This window comes from Cyanistes caeruleus, chromosome 9, assembly GCF_971803275.1.
Source record: "Cyanistes caeruleus chromosome 9, bCyaCae1.hap1.1, whole genome shotgun sequence".
Lineage (NCBI taxonomy): Eukaryota > Metazoa > Chordata > Aves > Passeriformes > Paridae > Cyanistes > Cyanistes caeruleus.
The window spans coordinates 34,182,608-34,205,168 of NC_141709.1; the positions used below are offsets into that span (position 1 = coordinate 34,182,608).

At 49.3% G+C, this 22,561-nt stretch overlaps 1 protein-coding gene across 3 annotated transcripts in view; it reads right to left on the reverse strand.

Annotated features, from left to right (window-relative positions):
* The window catches only part of NEGR1 (neuronal growth regulator 1), a 171,374-nt gene that overhangs the window by 20,876 nt on the left and 127,937 nt on the right, over positions 1 to 22,561 (reverse strand). The window contains exons 6-7 of one of the 3 annotated variants that reach the window (XM_086841499.1): positions 21,235 to 21,386; positions 1,063 to 1,104 (exon numbers count right to left, since the gene is read on the reverse strand). The exons of 1 other annotated variant lie outside the window; for it this stretch is intronic. In XM_086841499.1, coding sequence (XP_086697625.1) covers positions 1,063 to 1,104; positions 21,235 to 21,386 — 194 coding nt within the window. The remainder of the gene's footprint in view (positions 1 to 1,062; positions 1,105 to 21,234; positions 21,387 to 22,561) is intronic. One more of the 3 variants, XM_086841497.1, reaches the window with a different exon arrangement.

Sequence of the window (22,561 nt, forward strand, 5' to 3'; positions counted from 1 at the left end):
GCACCTCTGCCCCCGAGTGACACCGAGTGACAGCGGAGCCTGCCCTCCCTAAGCTCTGTAATTAAAGCACTGGAGATTCAAACACTTGTCCTGCTGCTCCTGTAGGTCTGAGGGATCACCTGGGCCTGGTTTTCCTTCTGCAACCCTTGGTTTAATCACCTCACTTGGTTTAATCACCTCACTTGGTTTAATCACCTCACTCTCTGTGGCTTTCTGGCACAGCCCTTCCAACTTTTTAATCTGAGTTAGGAAGTAAAAGTACACATCTGGTGAAGGTTTTGCCAGAGGAAAATTCTGCTTGTTTTTGTCTCCCAGATGGGATTTGGGCAGGAATTGTTCCCTGGCAGGGTGGGCAGGCCCTGGAATAGAATTCCCAGAGCAGCTGGGGCTGTCCCTGGATCCCTGGCAGTGCCCAAGGCCAGGCTGGATGGGTTTGGAGCAGCCTGGGACAGTGGGAGCTGTCCCTGCCATGGCTGGGGTGGCTCTGGGTGGGATTTGAGGTCCCTCCCAACCCAAACCATTCCAAGATTCTGTGACCAGCTCCACTGAGGGTGTCCTGCTGGGGAACAACAGGCAATCCCCAAGAAAACGGGGATGCACCACAAGCACTCAGGACCTGTTAACGCCTGCCAGGCACAAGGAGAGAGTTCAGCTGCCACAAACACCTCCTGGCCCCTCACAACAGCTCCTGGCTCCATCCCACAGTCAGTCAGTGATGAGGCAGCGAGAAATCTGCAAATCCTCAAACCAGCACCCACATGAGCAACAACATCAGCAGGAATCAGAGGGAGAGGAGGTTCCAGAGCGGGAATTGCCCGCAGGGAGCGGAGCCCTGCACACCCCCACCGGGAGAGACCCATGGCAGGGACAGGGATGCGGGAGAGGCTGCTCAAAACAGGGAGAAAGAGGACAAGACACAAAGGCTGGAGGGAAGAGACACCAATGGGAGCACAAAGACGGAGGGACAGTCCAGCACTACCACAACACAGCTGCCCGGGTCAGCGCGGGCACCGATGGCAGCGGGGCCCTGCAGGCACCGACCCTCCTGCGGGGGATACTGACCTGGGCTTGAGACACGACTAGAGGTAGTAGGCTCAATAATTTCTACAAAAAGGGAAAAAGGAGAAAAAAAAAAAAAAAAAAAAAAAAAAAAGAGAACATTTGGGAGTTAATCACACATGGAAGACAAGTACAGAATGAGACAGCAAACAGTCATGCAAGAGACAGCAGAGTTTCATCTGGAGTGGGGCTGGGACAGAGCTCTGAGCTGCCCCCAGCACTGCTCTCAGCTGCACTTTGTGCACAGCACCAGCTCCATCACACTCCCACCGGGCCCAGCTTTTTGGAGTTCTCCAGCTCCAAAGCATTTCTGCAGGGAGGCACTGGAACCTGGCTGAGGAAAGGGCTTTGTTCACTCCATTGAAGGCAATTTCCTCCCATGAATATCACTCAAGGTAACAATTTTGAACAAAGAATGTTTTAAAGCAATAGTTTTGTGCTTCAGTGAACTTTTAAGAAGGCACATCTTTTTAATTATTGAAGTCTTTCCAGAAGAAAAAACATTTCTCAGAAACATCAAACCCATTTGGAAGTTGTTTACTTCCCCCAGGGCAGCCAATACAAACAGGCAAAGTTAAGAGAAGACACAGTTCTCCTGCATCCAGCCTAATGAAACAATCACCTGTGGCTTTTCATTATAATTTGACTTTAGAATTCATTATTCTGAGCCTTTTTATTAGCTTTGAATAGTGCTATGCAAAATGAAATACCGGTCCCAATTAATCTTGCACGGAAGCAAGCTCCCATCTCAATGCAGCAATTCAATACTCCTCATAAAAAAGGTTTAACAAAATTACCAAGCTCAAAAGATCATTGACCATATCTCGACTATAACAAGAAACTAATGAAAAAAAATGGGAGGCAGTTGACAAGCAGGGATGTGCAGGGAATGGCTGAGCACACACCAGCTCCTGGCCAATTTTGAGGGGTTTTTTTTCCACCTGCAATTGCTTTCCAGGTTAATACTGTGCAAACACGAGTCCAAGAGAAATAGCAGACAAATACTTCCCCAAATAAAAAGTTATGAAGTTTCTTTACCCAGCTGCTAAACTTTTGCTAATGCAGATGAATGTTTCCAGCCTTAAAACCAATTACTCAACACCTTGACAAACACGCCGTGGGTGCTGGAGAACCCAAACCACGTTTTAAAAGTAAAGTGGAATTTGAGCCGTGTTACAGTTTTAATTGGCATTTAAATCCGTGAAGTTGGTGACACCTTCAGCATAAAAAGGGTTTGGGGTGCTGAGGTTTCACAGTGCTGAGCAGGAGCAGGGACAGGGACAGGGACAGGGACAGGGACAGGGACAGGGACAGGGACAGGGACAGGGACAGGGACAGGAGCAGGAGCAGGGACAGGGACAGGAGCAGAAGGAGGAACAGGGACAGGGACAGGGACAGGGACAGGGACAGGGGCAGGGACAGGAGCAGGAGCAGGGACAGGGGCAGGAACAGGGACAGGAGCAGGAGAAGGAGCAGGAGAAGGAGCAGAGGGAATACCCCACATCACTTCCCACCACAGCAGCTGGGTGCTGGAAGGGGAGAGGTGGAGATGAGGCTGCTCTCCATGCAGGAGCATCCCAGGGATGTTCAGCTGGCTCCAGTGAGGAAGAGGAAGGACGGGGAGGATCCTCTGGAGGCTGCATGATGCTTCAAAGCTCTGCTCAACCGACCAAAGCACAAACAAGGCTTTTTCCACAGACAGAAAGCAAAATTAGCCAGAAATGCAGACGTGTGTGAGACACAACATTGATTTCAGCTTTAAGAAACTGAAGTTTTAAGTTACTGTGGAGTTTGTAACCTCGGTGTGGCTTGGGAAAGGGGGACAGAGCCACAACGCTGCCTCTGTGGGGTTTGGGTCACTCTGCTGAAAAGCCCAAATCTGCTTTCCTGGGCCAGGGACACAGGGAGGACACCTGGACCTGCTGGGGCTGCTCAGGGGACATCAGGGATTGTTCCAGCCAGGAGCAGCTGCTGGAGCTCAACACGAGGGCAAAGGGAAATCAACAGAGGAAAAGGGAAATCAACAGAGGGCAAAGGGAAATCAGCAGAGGGAAAAGGGAAATCAGCAGAGGGAAAAGGGAAATCAACAGAGGGCAAAGGGAAATCAACAGAAGGAAAAGGGAAATCAACAGAGGGAAAAGGGAAATCAATAGAGGAAAAGGGAAATCAACAGAGGAAAAGGGAAATCAGCAGAGGGCAAAGGGAAATCAACAGAGGGAAAAGGGAAATCAGCAGAGGGAAAAGAGAAATCAACAGAGGGAAAAGGGAAATCAACAGAGGGAAAAGGGAAATCAGCAGAGGGAAAAGGGAAACCAGCATGAAGGTAAAGAGAAATCAACATGAAGGCAAAGGGAAATCAACAGAGGGAAAAAGAAAACCAACAGAGGGAAAAGGGAAATCAATAGAGGGAAAAGGGAAACTCAAGGGAACAGGGAAACACCTCAGCAAATGCTCCCAGCCCAGAATGTTCCCCTGGGAAAGGAGGTTGTGTCCCTGCACAGAGCAACCCTGACTTCAACAGGAGAAACAGGAACTGGGATCAAACAAGAGACTCAGAGAAAACAGGAACCTACCAGGATTTCCTTGATTTTGTATTTTAATGGCTGTTTTAAAAGTGTGACAATAATTTGATTTAGTGCTCATTAACTTCTCCCAAACCTTCATGTTCTGAGCAATCACAGCCTGCTCCTCACGGATAATTTCAGCCTGGCTCAAATATGTTGTGCCATGATGACAAAAGTCATTTTTCTGGCCACCTTAAGTTAACAGCATCATTTTCTTGGGAATTTAGGAGTCAATCCTCGTGCCTGTGGCTTCCTAGGAAAGGAAGAGTTCCTCTTGCTGCAGATGAGCACCATTCTTCCCAACAATCAGGCAAATGAACACCCTCAGTCAGTACAATATTTCATTAAAAAGCAAAATACCCTACCCAAACCAGCAGGGATTGTGCTGGGATCGTGCCTCCCTAGGAAACATTGGATCTCAACTTAATTATAGGTGCTTAAGGTAGCATAAAGTCACAGATTCCTGGCAGCATTGAGGCTGGAAGCGAAGGCGGTGATTTCATGTATTATTCTTGCAAAAAATCTCATTTTTAAATACGTTATTAGATCAAGGCACCGGAGAGACGGATCTATTTCTAGTTTCAAGTTCTAAAACTCTTGGCAAATCTTTATTCATGAAAATGTTCAGGTCTATAGAGAGAAAACAAAACCAGCTGGTTTTGCAGAAGCACGCTAGGCTGGTTCATTCAAATTACAATTTATTAATGACTCCTTGGGAGCACTGGGAGGCAGGGATGTGTGGGCAAGGGCAGCACTCTCTGTTCTGCACTTTCCTGGGACCCCAGCCCTACAATGCCAGGCCTGCTCAGGTTTCCAAGGGTGCTTGTGGAAAAAGAATCTGCAAGTCTAATGGCAAGGCGTGACTTTGTGTGCCATTCCCGTGGCTGCGGTGGGGAATTCTCCCTGAGTTCTGTTTCCCAAAGCAGAGGAGGAGGAGCAGAGAGTGCCCAGCAGCTCCTGCTGTGCCCGTGCCAGGGCTGTGTGTGCCGGACCCCGTGTGCCCTGCAGAGCCACCAGCTCCAGGCAGCCAGCACAGCCAGACCCAGGGAGTTTAAAGCAGAGCTTTAAGTCAGGCTGGCTTCAAAAATACCAGGAATGTTCTGGGCAGAGGGATACTGGCACCACATCCCTGGCTGCCAACCACACCTGGAAAATGGGGATTTCTGCCCAGCTCCAAACACACCAATGCCCCAGTGTCCTGACTGACCTCCTGGCATGAACTTGTCAGCAAAGGAATTTTCACTCATACCCAAACCAAAGCCCTGGTGTCCCAGGGAGATGCTCTGGCTGCTGCTGGTGCAGAGCCCGGCTCTGCCGGGGCAGGGAAGGGGAAATGTGGGTGCAGGAATCTCTAGCACCTTGTCATGGGAGGAGTAAAGCCTGATGTTCTCCTTAAAATCAGTTTTGGATGGGGGTGGTGAGCCGGATCTAAGGATGGAAATAACCCCGACAGTCAGCGGCTGAGTGGGTTTAAATGAAGTGGGAGAATAAACCCCAGGGATTTGTAGCTGCAGCTCTAATCCTCAAAAGGGAAACCTGTGCAGAATGTAAGCACTAAAGACAGCTGGGCCAGGGAGGTGAGGTTAAATGTCAAGGGCGTTTAGCGCTGCCTTTTACCAAAAGCACAGAGATTGTATCTAGAAATTCCTGTCTGATCACAGGCAGAAAAGAGCCGGCACAGAAAACTTCTTATCAAAATGGGAAGCCACCCCATGAAAGGCTCCCCAGCAAAAGGAGACAAATTACAGGGAACAAAAGGAATTGGCTGCAAAAAGCCCCTGTCTGGGAAAGCCAGAAGGGCAGCTCAGAAAGGGAACCAACACAAACCCGATGGAAGGCACTCCCTGACCCCAGAGATCGCAGAATCATTAAGGCTGGAAGAGACCTCCAAGATCATCAAATCCAAGTTAAACACCACCATGCCCACTAAACCACATCGGGAAGGAACAAGGTACCTTGAGAGGAACGAGAGCCCCTCTGCTCCCACAGAAATTCAGCATGGACACAAACCTATTTTTGTCTCGGTTTTATCACAAGCTGAAACCCTGGCATTCTGCATAAAAACATGGGAATGGAAATTGCCAGACCAAAGTTAAAGCAAAATTCAATCAGCTCAGGAGGCTGAGGTCAGAGGGATTTAAATATGTTTGCACATAAAATTGTCAAAACAACAGTAAATTCCTAGGCAGGGGAGGACAGCGGGACTGAGAATTACAGATGTGTGCGAGGAGGGCAGGACCCACAGCTGCAGCTTCCTGACATCCAAGGATGGGAAAAATACGAGCTGGAAGGAGCTATTAGAGGGTACAAGCAGGTAAAAACAAGCAAGTAAATAAACCCTGACTTTTAGCTTATCAGAGGGCAATTACTTGTAATTATTTGCCCAGCAAATCTCCTTGCATGTGCTTAGGAAGGCAGCGATTGATCAGCCCGTGTTTGACCGAGCAAAGGGGACAAGTGAGGGCAGATTCCTGCTGAAATCCAGGGATCTGCACCTCTCCAGCCTGGCTGTGCTCACAGTGCTCCTCCTCAGAGCTCCTGAAATCAGCCCCAGCTCCTCCTGTGAGGAGGAAACTCGGTTGATTTGGGCAGGATTAGCGGAGGGAGCAGCCTGCAGGGGAGGGACCTGAGCAGAGACCCCGGAGCCAGGCCCAGCCTTTCATCCCCAAGAGACCAGGGAGAGCTCAGCCAAGGAACACAGCAGTGATGCCAGCCTGTGCCTGCAGAAGAGAGCCTCAGCCTCCCAGAGACATCCATGGATCCATCCATCCATCCATCCATCATCCATCCATCCATCCATCATCCATCATCCATCCATCATCCATCCATCATCCATCCATCCATCATCCATCCATCCATCCATCTATCCATCATCCATCCATCCATCATCCATCCATCCATCCATCCATCCATCATCCATCATCCATCCATCCATCATCCATCCATCATCCATCCATCCATCCATCATCCATCCATCCATCCATCATCCATCCATCCATCCATCCATCCATCATCCATCCATCCATCATCCATCCATCCATCCATCCATCCATCCATCATCCATCCATCCATCATCCATCCATCATCCATCCATCCATCATCCATCCATCCATCCATCCATCCATCATCCATCCATCATCCATCCATCCATCCATCCATCCATCCATCATCCATCCATCCATCCATCCATCCATCATCCATCCATCCATCATCCATCCATCCATCCATCCATCCATCCATCATCCATCCATCATCCATCCATCATCCATCCATCCATCCATCCATCATCCATCCATCCATCCATCCATCCATCCATCATCCATCCATCATCCATCCATCCATCCATCCATCATCCATCCATCCATCATCCATCCATCAATCCATCCATCCATCCATCCATCCATCCATCCATCATCCATCCATCATCCATCCATCCATCCATCCATCATCCATCCATCCATCATCCATCCATCAATCCATCCATCCATCCATCCATCCATCATCCATCCATCCATCCATCCATCCATCCATCCATCCATCATCCATCCATCAATCCATCCATCATCCATCATCCATCCATCATCCATCCATCCATCCATCCATCCATCCATCATCCATCCATCCATCCATCCATCCATCCATCATCCATCCATCCATCATCCATCCATCCATCATCCATCCATCATCCATCCATCATCCATCCATCATCCATCCATCCATCATCCATCCATCCATCATCCATCCATCATCATCCATCATCCATCCATCCATCATCCATCCATCATCCATCATCCATCCATCCATCCATCCATCATCCATCCATCCATCATCCATCATCCATCCATCCATCCATCCATCCATCCATCCATCATCCATCCATCATCAATCCATCCATCCATCATCCATCCATCATCCATCCATCCATCATCCATCCATCCATCATCCATCCATCCATCCATCCATCATCCATCATCCATCCATCCATCATCCATCATCCATCCATCATCCATCCATCCATCATCCATCCATCCATCCACCCATCCATCCATCCATCATCCATCCATCCATCATCCATCCATCCATCATCCATCCATCCATCCATCCATCATCCATCCATCATCCATCCCAGGAGCCTGTTCCAGCTCCCAGCAGAGCCAGCAGGAGCTTGGGCACTGCCCACAGCGTTCCCAGCTCTCTCCCAGCTAATCCAGCCCAGTTCCCAGTTCCCTTTTCCAGCTCTCCAGCACGAGCTCAGCACCAGCCCAACCCTGGCACCAGAGCTTTGGCTCCTGTTTTTGGTACATTGGTACTTTACTTCATCACTCTGCAGCTGGACCAAGCCCAAATCCTCATGTTTGGTGCAATTAAAGCTGCTCCAAGGGTACAAATGTGCTTCACTCTGAGTAGAGCCACGCCCAATTTCTGTTTTGGGGAATGGAAAACAATGCTACAATGAATTCCCAGAGCTCTTCACTGCTGCAGTGGCAGAAAACCCAACCTGGTTTCCAAGGAACAGAAACTCCGGAATGTTTCACTCAGCCCCTCACACGGGACTTTGGTCTCTCCTCAGGGATCTGTCAGGGCAGGCTCAGGGTGGATTTTGGGAAAGGTTCTTCCCCCAGAGGTGCTGGCACTGCCCAGATCCCAGGAATGGGGACATTCCCCAAGCTGCCAGAGCTCCAGGAGCTCTCAGGACACCCAGCATGGGATGGTTGGGATTGGCCCAAGGAGAACATTTCCCAACTGGACAACACAAAAAGCTTCTTTCATTTCCATCTGCATCAGTACAATTGTTTGACTTTGATATTTCGATTTGGAGGAATCAATAACCGGACCAAAACACAAGTGGCAGTTAAATACCAACTCATTAGTTAATTAAAAAAATGCTCATAACCGCTTCAGTTTATGACCTTTGGTAATTAACTGGGCTTATTTAAGTTAATCTCCCCCAGGCTTCATCAGCTTTGTTAAAGATTAATGATTTATTGTGTGAAATCGAGGTCTTTAAGCCTCGGGAAGCCAGAGCCTGTTTGAGTACCACAAAAAATGGAAAAACACTTCATAATAAATCTTTTGGATGGAAACCATGAGTGGATGGGGCAGAGACGTGACCTTAATTTATTCTGTGTCTTTCTCTCACCCTTAATATTTTGCAATTACAATTAGAGCTTTTCTGCAGGTTTGAGTTATTGCACCTTAATTGCCTCGTAATGGTTTATTTTATTTAAATGGTTTATTCTTTTATTACAGGATGATAAATATTTAATAGCTCTACACCGGTGAGACGTTAAAAAAATAATAATTGTCAACTTGAAGTTTGAGGCCTGAAATTGCCAGCGAGCTTTCTCACTCCATCCTCCAGCAGCTCAACACCTCCAGCTGATTGTTTTGCTTGATAGCAGGGGCCTCCCAATAAATATTCAGTTATTTCTGAGGCTGTAGAAAACCACATTATTGACACCTTTCTGAGCCCTGTTCTAAAAGAAATCCAATGGAAGGTAATTTTTAAGAGCTTCCAGGTTTGTGGATTCCAGCCCCGAGTCCCAGACTTGTTCTCAGCTGGCAGCACAATGGGATGAATTTCAAATTTGACTTAAATTCAGATGGAATTTGATTTCCTTATGGAAAGGCAGAGAAAGATACTAAACACATTGTTTAAATGCCCCAGTCTACTCAAAGCTTTTTTATGTATTTATTTTTCAATATGTTCCAGCTTGAACCATCATGTTTTATGTAGGATGAACGATTTTATAGTGTGAAAAAATTTAATTTAATTTAATTTAATTTGATTTAATTTAATTTAGTTTAGTTTAGTTTAGTTTAATTCAGTTTAATTTAATTTAAATGTGAGGGGCGGTGTTATGTGTGTGTGTGAACCAGCAACAGACAAATTTATATTTTAATTAAAAACATTCAAAATAATATTTTAATTAAAGGTCACACATTTGAGTCTCTTGGCAGTAAAAATATGCAGTTTCCATCCTCACTCTCACAACAATTTCACATCTATAAGACACTGGTATGTGCTTAAGGCTTTACCTTTCACAGGACTGCCTGTATTTTGAATAAATGAATAAATCAGGGAACTTTGTCCTCAGCAAATGGATGTTGGCAAAAGCAGCCATTCATTTGCACTTTTTGAGGATCACAAAAACATACCCACTAATGTGAGGGCACGTCAGTGTTTACAGCCCTAAACCATTAAAAATGAAAAAGTGCCATACAGGAAGGAAAAATATTCCAGATTAATCATGGGGTTTATCAGATTTGAGAAATAAATGGGAGCAGTGAGATCTGTAGAGGTTCCAGAAGGACCCTCCTTCCCCAAATGCAGCAGTTTTCCTACAAGGAGGAACAGCAAAGCCCCACTGGGGATGGGATTTTACAGTTTTCCTACAAGGAGGATCAGAAAAGCCCCATTTGGGATGGGATTTTACAGTATTTTCCTATAAGGAGAACAGCAAGGCCCCATTGGGGATGGGATTTTACAATAATTTTCCTACAAGGAGGATCAGAAAAGCCCTGTTGGGAATGGGATTTTACAGTTTTTCTATAAGGAGAACAGCAAGGCCCCATTGGGGATGGGATTTTACAATAATTTTCCTACAAGGAGGATCAGAAAAGCCCCATTTGGGATGGGATTTTACAATAATTTTCCTACAAGGAGAAGAACAAGGCCCCACTGGGGATGGGATTTTCCAGTATTTTCCTACAAGAAGGAATAGCAAGGTCCTGTTGGGGATGGGATTTTACAGTTTTCCTACAAGGAGGATTTGAGGTCCTTCCCAGTCCCATTCCAAGGCAAAAATAAATCATGTTTTTAATTGAAATGAGTGGAGGAGAAGGAATGTCTTTGCTCACTGAAGAGATAAAGGAACATTTTCATTTAGGACAGCTGAGCACGAGGTTCCATGAGGGCAGAGCTCCAGGGAAGCTGATCCTGAGCCTGCCCCAGCCCCGGTGTCACCGTGTGCTCTATGCCTGGGTGACAGAGCCAGCTGAAGCACAGAGAGAAACCCACTGGCTTCATACATTTGGGTATGTCTGCATCACCAAAGGGACACGAAAGACAAAGCTTTGACTTAGTTATTCAAGTTACAGTGTTCTAAAGGATAAACAATATTTGCACAATAGTCCTCATTCCCCATTTCAGATTTTTCCAGGGAAAACTGCTGCTTTAATGATTTTTACAGCTGTTGAGACCATAACAAAATGAAGAAAAAGTGATAAAGTTGGCTGTGTCCTTTGAGCTGGGCCTTTCATTCATATGGATGAATGGAAGCTCATGAATAATGCAGACCTGGAGATCTGTTAGCATTTTCCTGCTCAGAAACATATGATTAGCACTGCTCTGACTCCCAGGAAGGATATTGCTGTTCTCAGAGGTCACTCTTTAAATCTGCACCACTGTGCCTGTGTTTCTGGAAATAAGCACAGCAAATGAGGGGCTGGGGGTGCAGCAGGGGCCACCTGTGCAGGTGCAGTGCTGGCCACACTCGTCTCTCACGGATTTGGGGAGGTGCTGCCAGCCCCGTGCCAGGGGAACACCAGGCTCAGGTCCCAGCTGCAGGAGGTGACCCCACAACTCACACAACCCCACACTGGCTTGGGAAGGGACCTCAAACCCATCCAGAGCCACCCCAGCCATGGCAGGGACAGCTCCCACTGTCCCAGGCTGCTCCAAACCCATCCAGCCTGGCCTTGGGCACTGCCAGGGATCCAGGGACAGCCCCAGCTGCTCTGGGAATTCTATCCCAGGGCCTGCCCACCCTGCCAGGGAACAATTCCTGCAATCCCAGATCCCATCCAGCCCTGCCCTGGGGCACTGGGAACCCATCCCTGCGTTCAGCAGGAAGCAGAAGCAGGATCCAGAGGAATGTGAGTGGCACGGGCACGGTTTGGCCCCCGGAGCTGCCTGGGGAGGGCTCCCCGAGCTGTGCCCCAGGGGGGTCCCTGTGGGACTGGGGCTCTGTGGGGCTCCCCTGCCTGGGGGACACTCTGATGTGTCCCCGTGATTTGTCACTGCAGCAGCTGCTGGGGCTCCGAGGGTGCCAGGCAGCTCCTGCAGTGCAGCTCAGTGCCCTGCCCAGCACAGCAGTGTCCCCAGCATGGCAGAGTGTCCCCAGCATGGCACAGTGTCCCCAGCAGTGTCCCCAGCAGTGTCCCCAGCAGTGTCCCCAGCACAGCAGTGTCCCTAGCAGTGGCCCCAGCAGTGTCCCCAGTACAGCACAGTGTCCCCAGCAGCGTCCCCAGCACAGCACAGTGTCCCCAACACAGCACAGTGTCCCCAGCAGTGTCCCCAGCAGTGTCCCCAGCACAGCAGTGTCCCCAACACAGCACAGTGTCCCCAGCAGTGTCCCCAGCACAGCACAGTGTCCCCAGCATGGCAGAGTGTCCCCAGCAGTGTCCCCAGCACAGCAGTGTCCCCAGCATAGCACAGTGTCCCCAGCAGTGTCCCCAGCACAGCACAGTGTCCCCAGCACAGCACAGTGTCCCCAGCAGTGTCCCCAGCACAGCACAGTGTCCCCAGCACAGCACAGTGTCCCCAACACAGCACAGTGTCCCCAGCAGTGTCCCTAGCACAGCAGTGTCCCCAGCACAGCAGTGTCCCCAACACAGCACAGTGTCCCCAGCAGTGTCCCTAGCACAGCAGTGTCCCCAGCAGTGTCCCCAGCCCGCTCTCCCTCAGGACCCAGTGTCCCCATCCCCTCACACGTGCCCACAAGTGGGTACTCCTCAAGTGCTCTGCTATCTGCTTGCACTGGCACAGCAATTTGTGAATAACTTATTTAGTAATTAGTGTGTAATTATAGCTCTGCTGATCCCTGACGAGCCGAAAGCCACAGACAATGCCTATCAAATGAATCATTACAATCTCCAGAAATTACACAGGAGATGTGCCCATGTCATGATGAGATTCATGAAATGACTACAATTTCTCTGAAAGGAGATTAATTAAGATGGAGTTAGAGTTTAAGAAGGAGCAGATTATCCTGCCCCTGTGCCCAGCCCTGGAGGCACCTCTGGAGTTGTGTGTCCAGCTCTGGATCCTCAGCACAGCAGGGACAGGAGCTCCTGAGCTGAGGAAGGGCCTGGAGCATCTCCGTGCCCAGGAGAGGCTGAGGGAGCTGGGGCTGCTCAGCCTGGAGAGGAGCCCCAGCTGAGAGGGGCCTCAGCCCTGGCTGTGCCTCTGTCCCTGGCTGTCCCTGGCTGTCCTTCTGTCCCTGGCTGTCCCTCTGTCCCTGGGTGTCCCTGGGTGCAGGGAGGGCAGAGCAGGACCCAGCAATGGCACCAGAGGAATGGGATGGATCCCAGGAATTCCCCCTGCACAGGAGGCAGAACTTCTGCCCTGGGCAGTGCCCAGCCCTGAGCAGAGCCCAGAGAGGCTGTGGAATCTCCTCTCTGGGGATATTCCAGAACCACTGGGACACAATCCTGTCCTCTGGCATGTCCCTGCTGTCCCTGTGCTCCCTCCCAGCCTGGCCCAGGCTGGGACCTGGGGCAGGGAGGAGAGGAGAGGAGAGGAGAGGAGAGGAGAGGAGAGGAGAGGAGAGGAGAGGAGAGGAGAGGAGAGGAGAGGAGAGGAGAGGAGAGGAGAGGAGAGGAGAGGAGAGGAGAGGAGAGGAGAGGAGAGGAGAGGAGAGGAGAGGAGAGGAGAGGAGAGGAGAGGAGAGGAGAGGAGAGGAGAGGAGAGGAGAGGAGAGGAGAGGAGAGGAGAGGAGAGGAGAGGAGAGGAGAGGAGAGGAGAGGAGAGGAGAGGAGAGGAGAGGAGAGGAGAGGAGAGGAGAGGAGAGGAGAGGAGAGGAGAGGAGAGGAGAGGAGAGGAGAGGAGAGGAGAGGAGAGGAGAGGAGAGGAGAGGAGAGGAGAGGAGAGGAGAGGAGAGGGAGAGGGAGAGAAGGAGAGAGGAGCACAAACAGGGGACGAGCAGCACTTTTCCCAAAGCCCTTTTCGGAGCCAGACATCCTTTATACAACACCCAGCTCTGATTGGAGCAGGAGCTGATTTTTTAAACTCAGCACTTGATTAAGATGAACAAATTGAATTACCTTGATGAAGAAGCTGAACAAATGCACAGAACTACCTCTGGCTGTAAAACTACATTGAAAAAGGCCAAACATTTACGTCCCCTTGGACTCAGATAAGCCCGGCTTTGATCCTGACTCCGATTTCCCATTCCTGCAGGGATTTCCTCACGTACTCACAGCACCCTGCACAGCTCAGCACCAGCCTCAGGAAAAGGGCTGGCCAAAGATGCACAAAATATTGAATAAATTCAAGCTGCTACATCATGAGAGGGTGCAGCCACTCCATGAGGTTTGCTCCTTTCTTCCTTTTAAAGATTTTAAATTTTTCTTCTTTCCCTCAGAATATAATTTTAACTGAATAAATTGACAGAATTTAAATGATCCGGTTCTCATGTTTGTGTTTTACTTTTGAATAAATTTAGTAAATCTAAATATTGCCAAGCCTAAAAATGGGACTTTCAGGGCAATTTATGAGAGATGGTCTCTTTCCCCACAGTAAAATTCAGGTTACTGCTGTAGGTGCTTCACAGGAGGACATTTAAAAGTCAAGAAATCAGCTTTGTTACTTTAGATATGTAGGGGAAAAAAGGAAGTTTCTGAAAAATTCATTACAGGCCTTTTTCTGTGAATAATTCTGATATCACAAATCAAAGCCTCTGATGGCAGCGATTCCACCCAAGGCTTGGAAGGGCCCTGAGAAGAAAAAGCTTTTATGCTCAATTTATGATTGTAAATCCAGTCCAAATCTCCACACATAAACCTGGAGGTGGAATTAAGGGGAACAGTAATTGAGCTCTTGATTTTCGAGGCACCTCAGCATTTTGTTACTTCCATGGTTCAGCACAGAGGTTAATTAGTTCTTGTCATGTGGGCTCACTGAAAACCTCTTGTTTAAAACCTCTGAAGTTATTTTTAGTTATTTTCTTGCAGCCATTAAAAAAAAATAAATAAGAAAAATAGATTTATTTTTTTTCCCCTTTCTCTTTTCCTTCAGCTCACCGAGTGTCCAGACTCCCAGCAGCTCCCAGGAAAATGCAGTGCAAGCTGTGGAATCACCATCTCTCTGTATTTTACGGTGATTTCTAAATTACAAACTCTTGATAGAAGCACACAAACTTTACAGGTAAATGTTGGGGTTTAAGCAAATGCTTTTGTCAATTAACCCAGAATTTATCTGGGAAATTATTTCAGGCATTTTTCAAACTGTAAGGTTATTTGCTTAAATACCAAAGTCTTGGGTTTAAAATCTATTTTCTGATCCCCCTGAAAACCCAGGATATCCTTGATCAATATCTAATTCCTTTGTAAAGCCCCCTGAGCTTTGCTCAGCAACTTGGTATGAAAATAAGTTCTGCACTTAATAACCTTCTAATGAAGAAGTGCTCTGCTTTGGGTTTGAAATTCGTCACTGCTCAGTGTAAGTGCCTCTCTCCTGGGTCTGTGTTATGAGAAAACTTCCTAATGCACCTTTTCTGGGCTGGCCAAGATTCCAATAATCCACTTTTCCTGCCCAGATAGACAGGAATTGTCTTTAGTCCCTCTGCCTGGGGATTGTTTTCATCCTCTGTTCCCTACCTGCCCTTCCTGAGCCTCCTCCCAAAGCTGTGTTCCACACTGAGCTGCAAAATGCATTTATATCATTATTTATAGTGCATTCACAGCCCTCCTTGTGCTCATCCCACTTGTTACACAAGGTGTTCTTTGGGTTTTCAACCTTTCTTCTTTAAATTTACTTGGAGGTTTTCTACTCTGAGAAGAAACTGGAGTTAGAGTAAGCTCTGGCCATGGGTGCTTCTCACCCTGAGGGGGCACAGGCAGGGAATTAAATTCCATGGGTGGGCAGGAATGTTTTAATCATTTAATCATTTAATCATTGTCTGGCCAGCACTCCCAGGGAGTGCTGTGGGGGTGTGGGGTGTCTGTGCAGGGCCAGGAGCTGATATTCCATGGTTTTATGGGACTTCACTGATCCTTGAGGGGAGGATCTGGCCACGCTTCAGCCCCTCTGACTGGAGCAGGTGGGTGAGGAGATGAGTCTGAACCCCACGAGCTGTGGGTAAAATTTGTGAATATAAACACAAATGGAACAAAGCAGAGCATGGGGGCAACTTCAGCAGGAACCCACAGCAAAGAGCCCTGGGGGTTTGTTTGATTTTTGTTTGATTTTTGTTTGATTTTTGTCTGTTTTTTGTTTGATTTTTCCCTGATCCACTCTCAGGCCTTTAAATTTCTGCTAAATGTCAAGGAGAAACTTGTGTTCCTGGCCTTGCTCAACCAGGTTATTTCTGCCTCATCCCATCTCAGTCACTTATTGTCATATAATTCATAATAAAGCTCAAGCTGGAAAATGGATTTGGAGAAAATTCCTTCATAACTCTTGGTAATTGTTACCTGGAGCAGCAGTTGGCATCCATATGGAAGGAGCTCAAACCCAACATTTAACAGAATTATTATGACTTACACAAATGGGGGGTTTGGCCATTTTTCTGATTCTCTGTGAATATATGAACAGAGGTGCTGGGGAGTGGCTCCCCAGGCGTGGGAGGGGGGCTCTGCCTCAGCTGAGCTGCTTCCCAAGGGGAGAGAGGGGAGCAGGGGGATTTTCCCTGCCTGGGCATCCCCCTGGGCAGGGCTGGCAGCTCCCAGAGCTGCTTCCCAAGGGGAACAGGAGCACGCCCTGCCTCTCTCAGCAGGGTTCTCTGCTTTTACCACCCTGCTGCCCTGAATTTCGGGAGCTCCATGCCCAGAAGTGCCACCACCCCTTTACAAAGTGTTTGGAATTTCCCAGAATGGATTTCAGATCAGTTCCCTGGCCAGCAGCAGAGACATCCTCTGCAGGGCTGGAGCAGCTCAGGGCTGCACCCAGGGCAGGGAAATCGAGCTGCAGGGCACCAGTTCTCTGCTCCAGCACACCTTGGCCTGCATCCAACCCTTATTCACCCAGGAGCTGTCCTCTGACTGACTGCAGCAGGCTTTCAGAGGCTCCTAATGAGAACAGGAGTTTTCATTGAGGTTTATCAATATATATACACCTACACACACTTTGGATATTGTGTTTTCTGATACAGACCAGCCCGCCTGGCTGAGACAGAACTATGCAAATTGAAATTTGATTTGCTTTCCAGGCCGGTATTTGAGAGATAAAATAGCAAAATCTTTCTCACGTAATTGGGCAGCAGCAGAAGCTGTGGACACAAAGGGAATTTCCCTGGAGAGTGCATTTCTCTCCAGAAATGTCAGGTTTGGTGGGCCAGGCAAAGCCGGCGAGCTAAAAGCGAGCAGAAGCTGACACATATCCAAAGGCAGCGAGATGTGGTTTCTCAGTCAATAAAATGAAAGTGCTGAGTTTCAGGCTGGCACTGAGCTTTGTGAACAGGGCAGTGCTGGCACAGTAATTAATGAAGGCGGTGTAAATTCCTGATGAGCCTGGCCCAGCCGGGCTGGGGTCGGGGAGCTGTGGGGTCAGGGCTGGCAGAGAAACCCCACTCCCCCTCCTTCCCCAGGGCTGCAGCCTGGCCAAAACACACAGAGAAGGACCAGAAAAGGGACCCAGCTGAGGAAGAAGCAGGATATAAGATATAAGATATAGGATATAAGGTGCCCACCGTGTGGAGGCTCTCTCTGGATCACGGGGAGCGAGTCCAACACCTGCCAGGAGCGGGGAGCAGCAGCAGGGCTGTGCCCCCAATTCCCTCAATTCCCAAAATTTTCACAGCAGGGCCCTGTCCCCCTTTGCAGAGCCCCTCACCAACACCCACAGCTCCTGCTGCTGCTGGGGAGCCACTGAGAGCCACCTGCAGCGAGCCCATTCACATCTGGGGCAGAATATTCACTTTACTGACGTTCCCCATACACGGCCGGCAGATTGGGAATATTAACACACGAGTTTAATTAGGAATGCCCGTGTAGGAACCAGCACATGGAAATTGAGGGCATGGTCTGGTGCCTCCGGAGTGCTGGAGACAGGATTCCAAACGTGTGCCTCTAAGCAGGAGATGCTTGCTCAGTGAAGTCCTCGTGGGATTAAATCAGCACAGAAAACACCACCACATCCCTCTCACACGGCTCCTTCTCCTTCCAAATGTCACTGCCGGCCTCTTGGGCAGCTTTGCACAGTTACTTACGTTTCTGTCACAGTTACTGGCAACATATCCAAGGATTCTGTATAAACCTGGGCATCAGTAAAACCTCTGGATCATGGAACCAGCCATGGAAAAAACAATTTCTCTGGCATTTCTCTGTTAGGAAAGGACAAGGATGCTTCCTGTGGACTGCAAGGCTTTCTTAAGAGAGGTGTCCCTTATCAGGGATCCCCCACTTCAAACACTTCCCCACAAAAACCAACACAGCTGGAGGACCCAGAGGACGCAGCCATGAATAATTAGCAAGTTGCCATTGATTATTCATTCTTTGGAGCCACTGCTTCCCTGTGTTTTCCCTGCCTGTGACTTCCTCTCTTCCAGCTGCTGGATTTATTATTAACCACTGGATCTCAGGGACAGGGACAGGACCAACTCCCCTGTGCTCACTGCTGCCTGTCCCCAGGGCACACGTGGCTCTGGGTGCCCTCTGGGGGTGTCCCCAGCTCACGGGGCTCTTCCCTGGCCCTGGCTGAGCAGCCACAGCCCAGAAAGTTCTCCTGGTGCTCCTCAGCCCACACAGGGCAGCCTGAGCCTCATCCTGACCTTCCTTTCCCCTCCCTGTGGCTCTCTGCCAGCTCAGGGCTCCCTGGTGGATCACGGAGAGCCAGAGCCCTCTCCATGGGAAAGGGAATCATCCTTTGCCTTCTCTCCTGGGGTTTTGGGGATTTGGATGCAGATCCCAGTCATGGAGGCTGGGCTGTCCCTGAGAAAGGTCCCCAGCTGTGCCCAGCTGTGCCATGTAGGTCTGTGGTGGACACTGTGCCCATGATGCCCATGATGCCCATGGTGTCCATGATGCCCATGATGTCCATGATGCCCATGATGTCCCTGATGCCCATGATGCCCATGATGTCCCTGATGTCCATGATGCCCATGATGCCCATGATGCCCATGATGTCCCTGATGCCCATGATGTCCATGATGTCCATGATGCCCATGGTGCCCATGGTGTCCATGATGCCCATGATGCCCATGATGCCCATGATGCCCATGGTGCCCATGGTGCCCATGATGCCCATGATGCCCATGATGCCCATGGTGCCCATGATGCCCATGATGCCCATGATGCCCATGATGTCCCTGATGCCCATGATGCCCATGATGTCCCTGATGCCCATGATGTCCCTGATGTCCCTGATGTCCATGATGTCCCTGATGTCCCTGATGTCCCTGATGTCCCTGATGCCCATGATGCCCATGATGCCCATGATGTCCCTGATGCCCATGATGCCCATGATTCCCATGGTGCCCATGATGCCCATGGTGTCCATGATGTCCATGATGCCCATGGTGCCCATGGTGTTTGTTACATGGGGCTGCACAAAGAAGAACCCCCAGGTTTTCCAGCTCTGCTGCAGCATCACTGTGAAAACGCCCACCCTGAGAGCAGAGAGCAGCCAGTGGCCACTGAGTGCCCAGGGGTGCTGGCCAAGGAGCCCCAGTGGCCATGGGGGGCCCTGTGCTCAGGGGTCACAGCACGGGGTCCCACCGGGGCTGAGCTGGTTCTTTTGGGGTTTGGGGTTCCTCTCCCATGTCTGTGCACACCCCAGGGGTTCCCCATGGGATGAGAGATCCCAGGATCCCCCCAGGTCACAGCACAGGGTCCCACCGGGGCTGAGCTGCTCCTGCTGGGGTTTGGGGTTCCCCTCCCATGTCTGTGCACACCCCAGGGGTTCCCCACAGATTGGGGTTCCCGAGTTCCCGCTGCTCCCCGGGCACCGCCGGTGTCACAGCAGCGCAGCCACAGCCTGCAGCACGCCCTGGAATAAGGCAGCAATTCTATTTTAACACCCCTCGAGTGACAAATGGAACTTCAGTGAACCCTGCATTTGGTTCCTGAGCGCTGCAGCCGAGCAGAACTCGCAGCTCCCTCGCACATACCTGAACCAGCACATATGGTCCACTCTCACTGCCAGCAAAATGAAACCCGACTTTCACAGCAGAAAATTCTCGCTCAAGGATTAAGGAGTCCACACTTAACGAGTTGCTACCCTGAGAATTATTGTTACTTCTCTTTTTTTGTCTTTTTTTTTATTATTATTTTTAAAGGGACAATGCTTCCAGATAATATTAAATTACAAACAAAGGAAAAAGCTTCACCAAATGATCCTCGTTCCCAACCAAAATCCAGATATTTCCACCACCTTTAGGACAGCTCTCCTTGTTTTGACTGGATTAAAGCAATCACAGTATAAAATAAGACATTTCAGCTTGGTCTTTGAGTCAAACCTCTGAGCCAACATCCCCCATTTCCCTCCCGAGGTCAGGAGCAGACCCAGATTTTTGTATTTTCTCAGACCATTCTGCCTCCCACGTCCCCTCTCTTTCATGATGGAGAACATCTATTTTTATGATTTGCACCAATGCACTTGGTACTTGTGTGACATTTTCAGCCTCTGCCTCTCAAAGTGCTTTTCAAGGGTGGCTACAAGGCACCTCACAGTTTAAGATGGAAAAAATCCTGGCAGCAGCTCAGAGACAGATTCAGCTCTGCTCTGTTGCAATGAAGCCAGACCTTCATTTTACCTGCTCTGAATTGCAAATACATCAAATTCCAGCTCCTTCTGCCTTAATATTCCTTTGTTTCCACTTGCATTTCCTGTTTAAAATAAGTGTAACGTCGTTCCCGCTTTGGTAATGATCCCTCAAATATTAAATAAATGGCAGCAAAGGCTCCCTGTTATTTTGTGCCTGTTACATCTCCCCTGCAGGAATTCAGAACCTCCTGACACCTCTCATCACGTGGGGAGTGCGTTCAGGAGGAAATTTCACGGAAGAAAGGCAATAATTGTGGGATTTAAGCAGCTGAAACCCTGCATTTCCACTGAGTGAGGAATATCTTTATGTGAGGGATACACCCTGAGTTTTGTCTCTCTTTTATCAGCAGCAGAACAGAGCAGCTCCACCACCAACACCTTTGGACCCACCAGCAGATGGCTGAACATCCAACAGCAGGGAAGTGCTAAAAGCCACAGCCAAAAATACCTCCCAAACAGCACCTTGGAGACCCTTTTGGGGTAAATTTGCCTTTTGGGCACCCCAGGCTTCTCCTCTCACACTGCCCGCTGTCCTTTCCAGGAGATTCCACCTCTCTGCACCCAGGGACAAAGCGAGCCCAGAGCTCTGGCACATCCCAGCTCTCCAGCTCAGGGATTCCTGGCAATGGGCTGGGAAATCTCTGCCCTTGCTTTGAGTGTTCCCTTGGGGAGCTGTGCACCACGGGCTGGGGTTCCTGGCACAGCCACAAGTGCCTGAGCCCCAGCAGGTGCCAGGCTCCCCGCGCCTGCCCCGGCACGGAGCGGCCACGCCAGCGCAGAACCTGCGAGTCCCGACGAGCACAGCGACCTTCCCAGGCTGCTCCGAGCTTCCTTTGGCCGGGGAATCCACGGGGGGTGGGAAGAACCGACCCCCAGCATTTGCCACGCTGTGTCCCCGTTACTTACGGTTGAGAGGCAGGCTGGCATTGGTCGTCCCTAGCTTGTTGGCAGCGACACAAGTATAGTTGCCAAAGTGCTCTTCTGTCACATTGGTAACAGTAAGAAGGGATCTTGTACTATAATTTTTAATAGTGATTCCTTGTTGACCATTGATCAGTCTAGAAAGCAAAAAGAAAATGTCTATAACTCATGTACCACAACCGAGATTTCTTTTTTATTTTTTTTTTCATAGCTGTCTTTTCTTGCCTGGTTTTGCAGACAGCCCTGGGAGCTCCACGAGCTCTTTGCAAGCTGCCAGTGCCTGTGCCAAGCACAATTCCTGGCACTTTGGAGAGGCCAGGGCCAGCCCTGGGGGTGCTTTTTAAATAAATAAAAAATTGTTTATTTAAAAATATTTTTTAAATTTTTTTTTAAAAAATAAAAAAAATGTGTCCTGCAGCTGAGGGACAAGAAACAGCCACGGCCCTTCCTGCCTGGAGGAGCAGGGCACAGAAATTCCTGGATGCAGAGATGGGATTTTAAACTGGGCAAAGCCAAGTGGGAACTGAAACACCCTCCCTGGGGCAGAAAGGGGTCATGGTAAGGCTTTGTAAGAGGGGTTTTTCAGCCCCTGCAGTTTGCTGTGTGCTTGCACAGCTCTGGCTGGTGCCAGGTGAGGATGAGGAGCCAGGATTGTGACCATGGTTTCGTTTATGGGACTCTAGAGCTGCAAATGAGCCTTGCAATTCAGGACAAAATGCTCCAGCAGCACTGCTGAGCCTGGGCAGGATCAGGAGAAAGCCAAAACAGGACTCTTTTCACCCAGCTTTGAGCTTCCTACCCCAAAGTCATAGGGAAAATGCAGGAGTTTGGATACTGCTCCCAAAGCCATGCCAGGGGCAGTGCTGGGCACCAGGACAAAGCAGGAGAACCAACCCTAATGATGCTGTTGTAGGCAAACCACGTCTGATCAAACAAGGAGACGAGAAGGGGAACAGCGTTATTAAAAACTCACTACAGTTATTACTCATAATTCCTTCTATTTCCCATAAGGAGCAGAGTTTTGGATTAAGAATACAATTTTTGTCTGCTATATTGGAGGATATAATCATATATCCTGGGAATTAATGCCATCATCTACCGTTCTGTCTGAAACCCTTGGCAAATCTGTCATTAATTGCACGTGTGCAGGTTGTGGACTGAGCACTGCTCACTGTTTTGGGAGTGCCTCTCTTCCCATCAGACCCCTGCAGGCTCTGCTCACACAGGGCTGCTCCTCCCCAGCAGTTCCTGTTCCTGCTCTTCCATGCCACATCCCATGGGCACGAAAACCTGGAAAAATGGGATTGCAGTG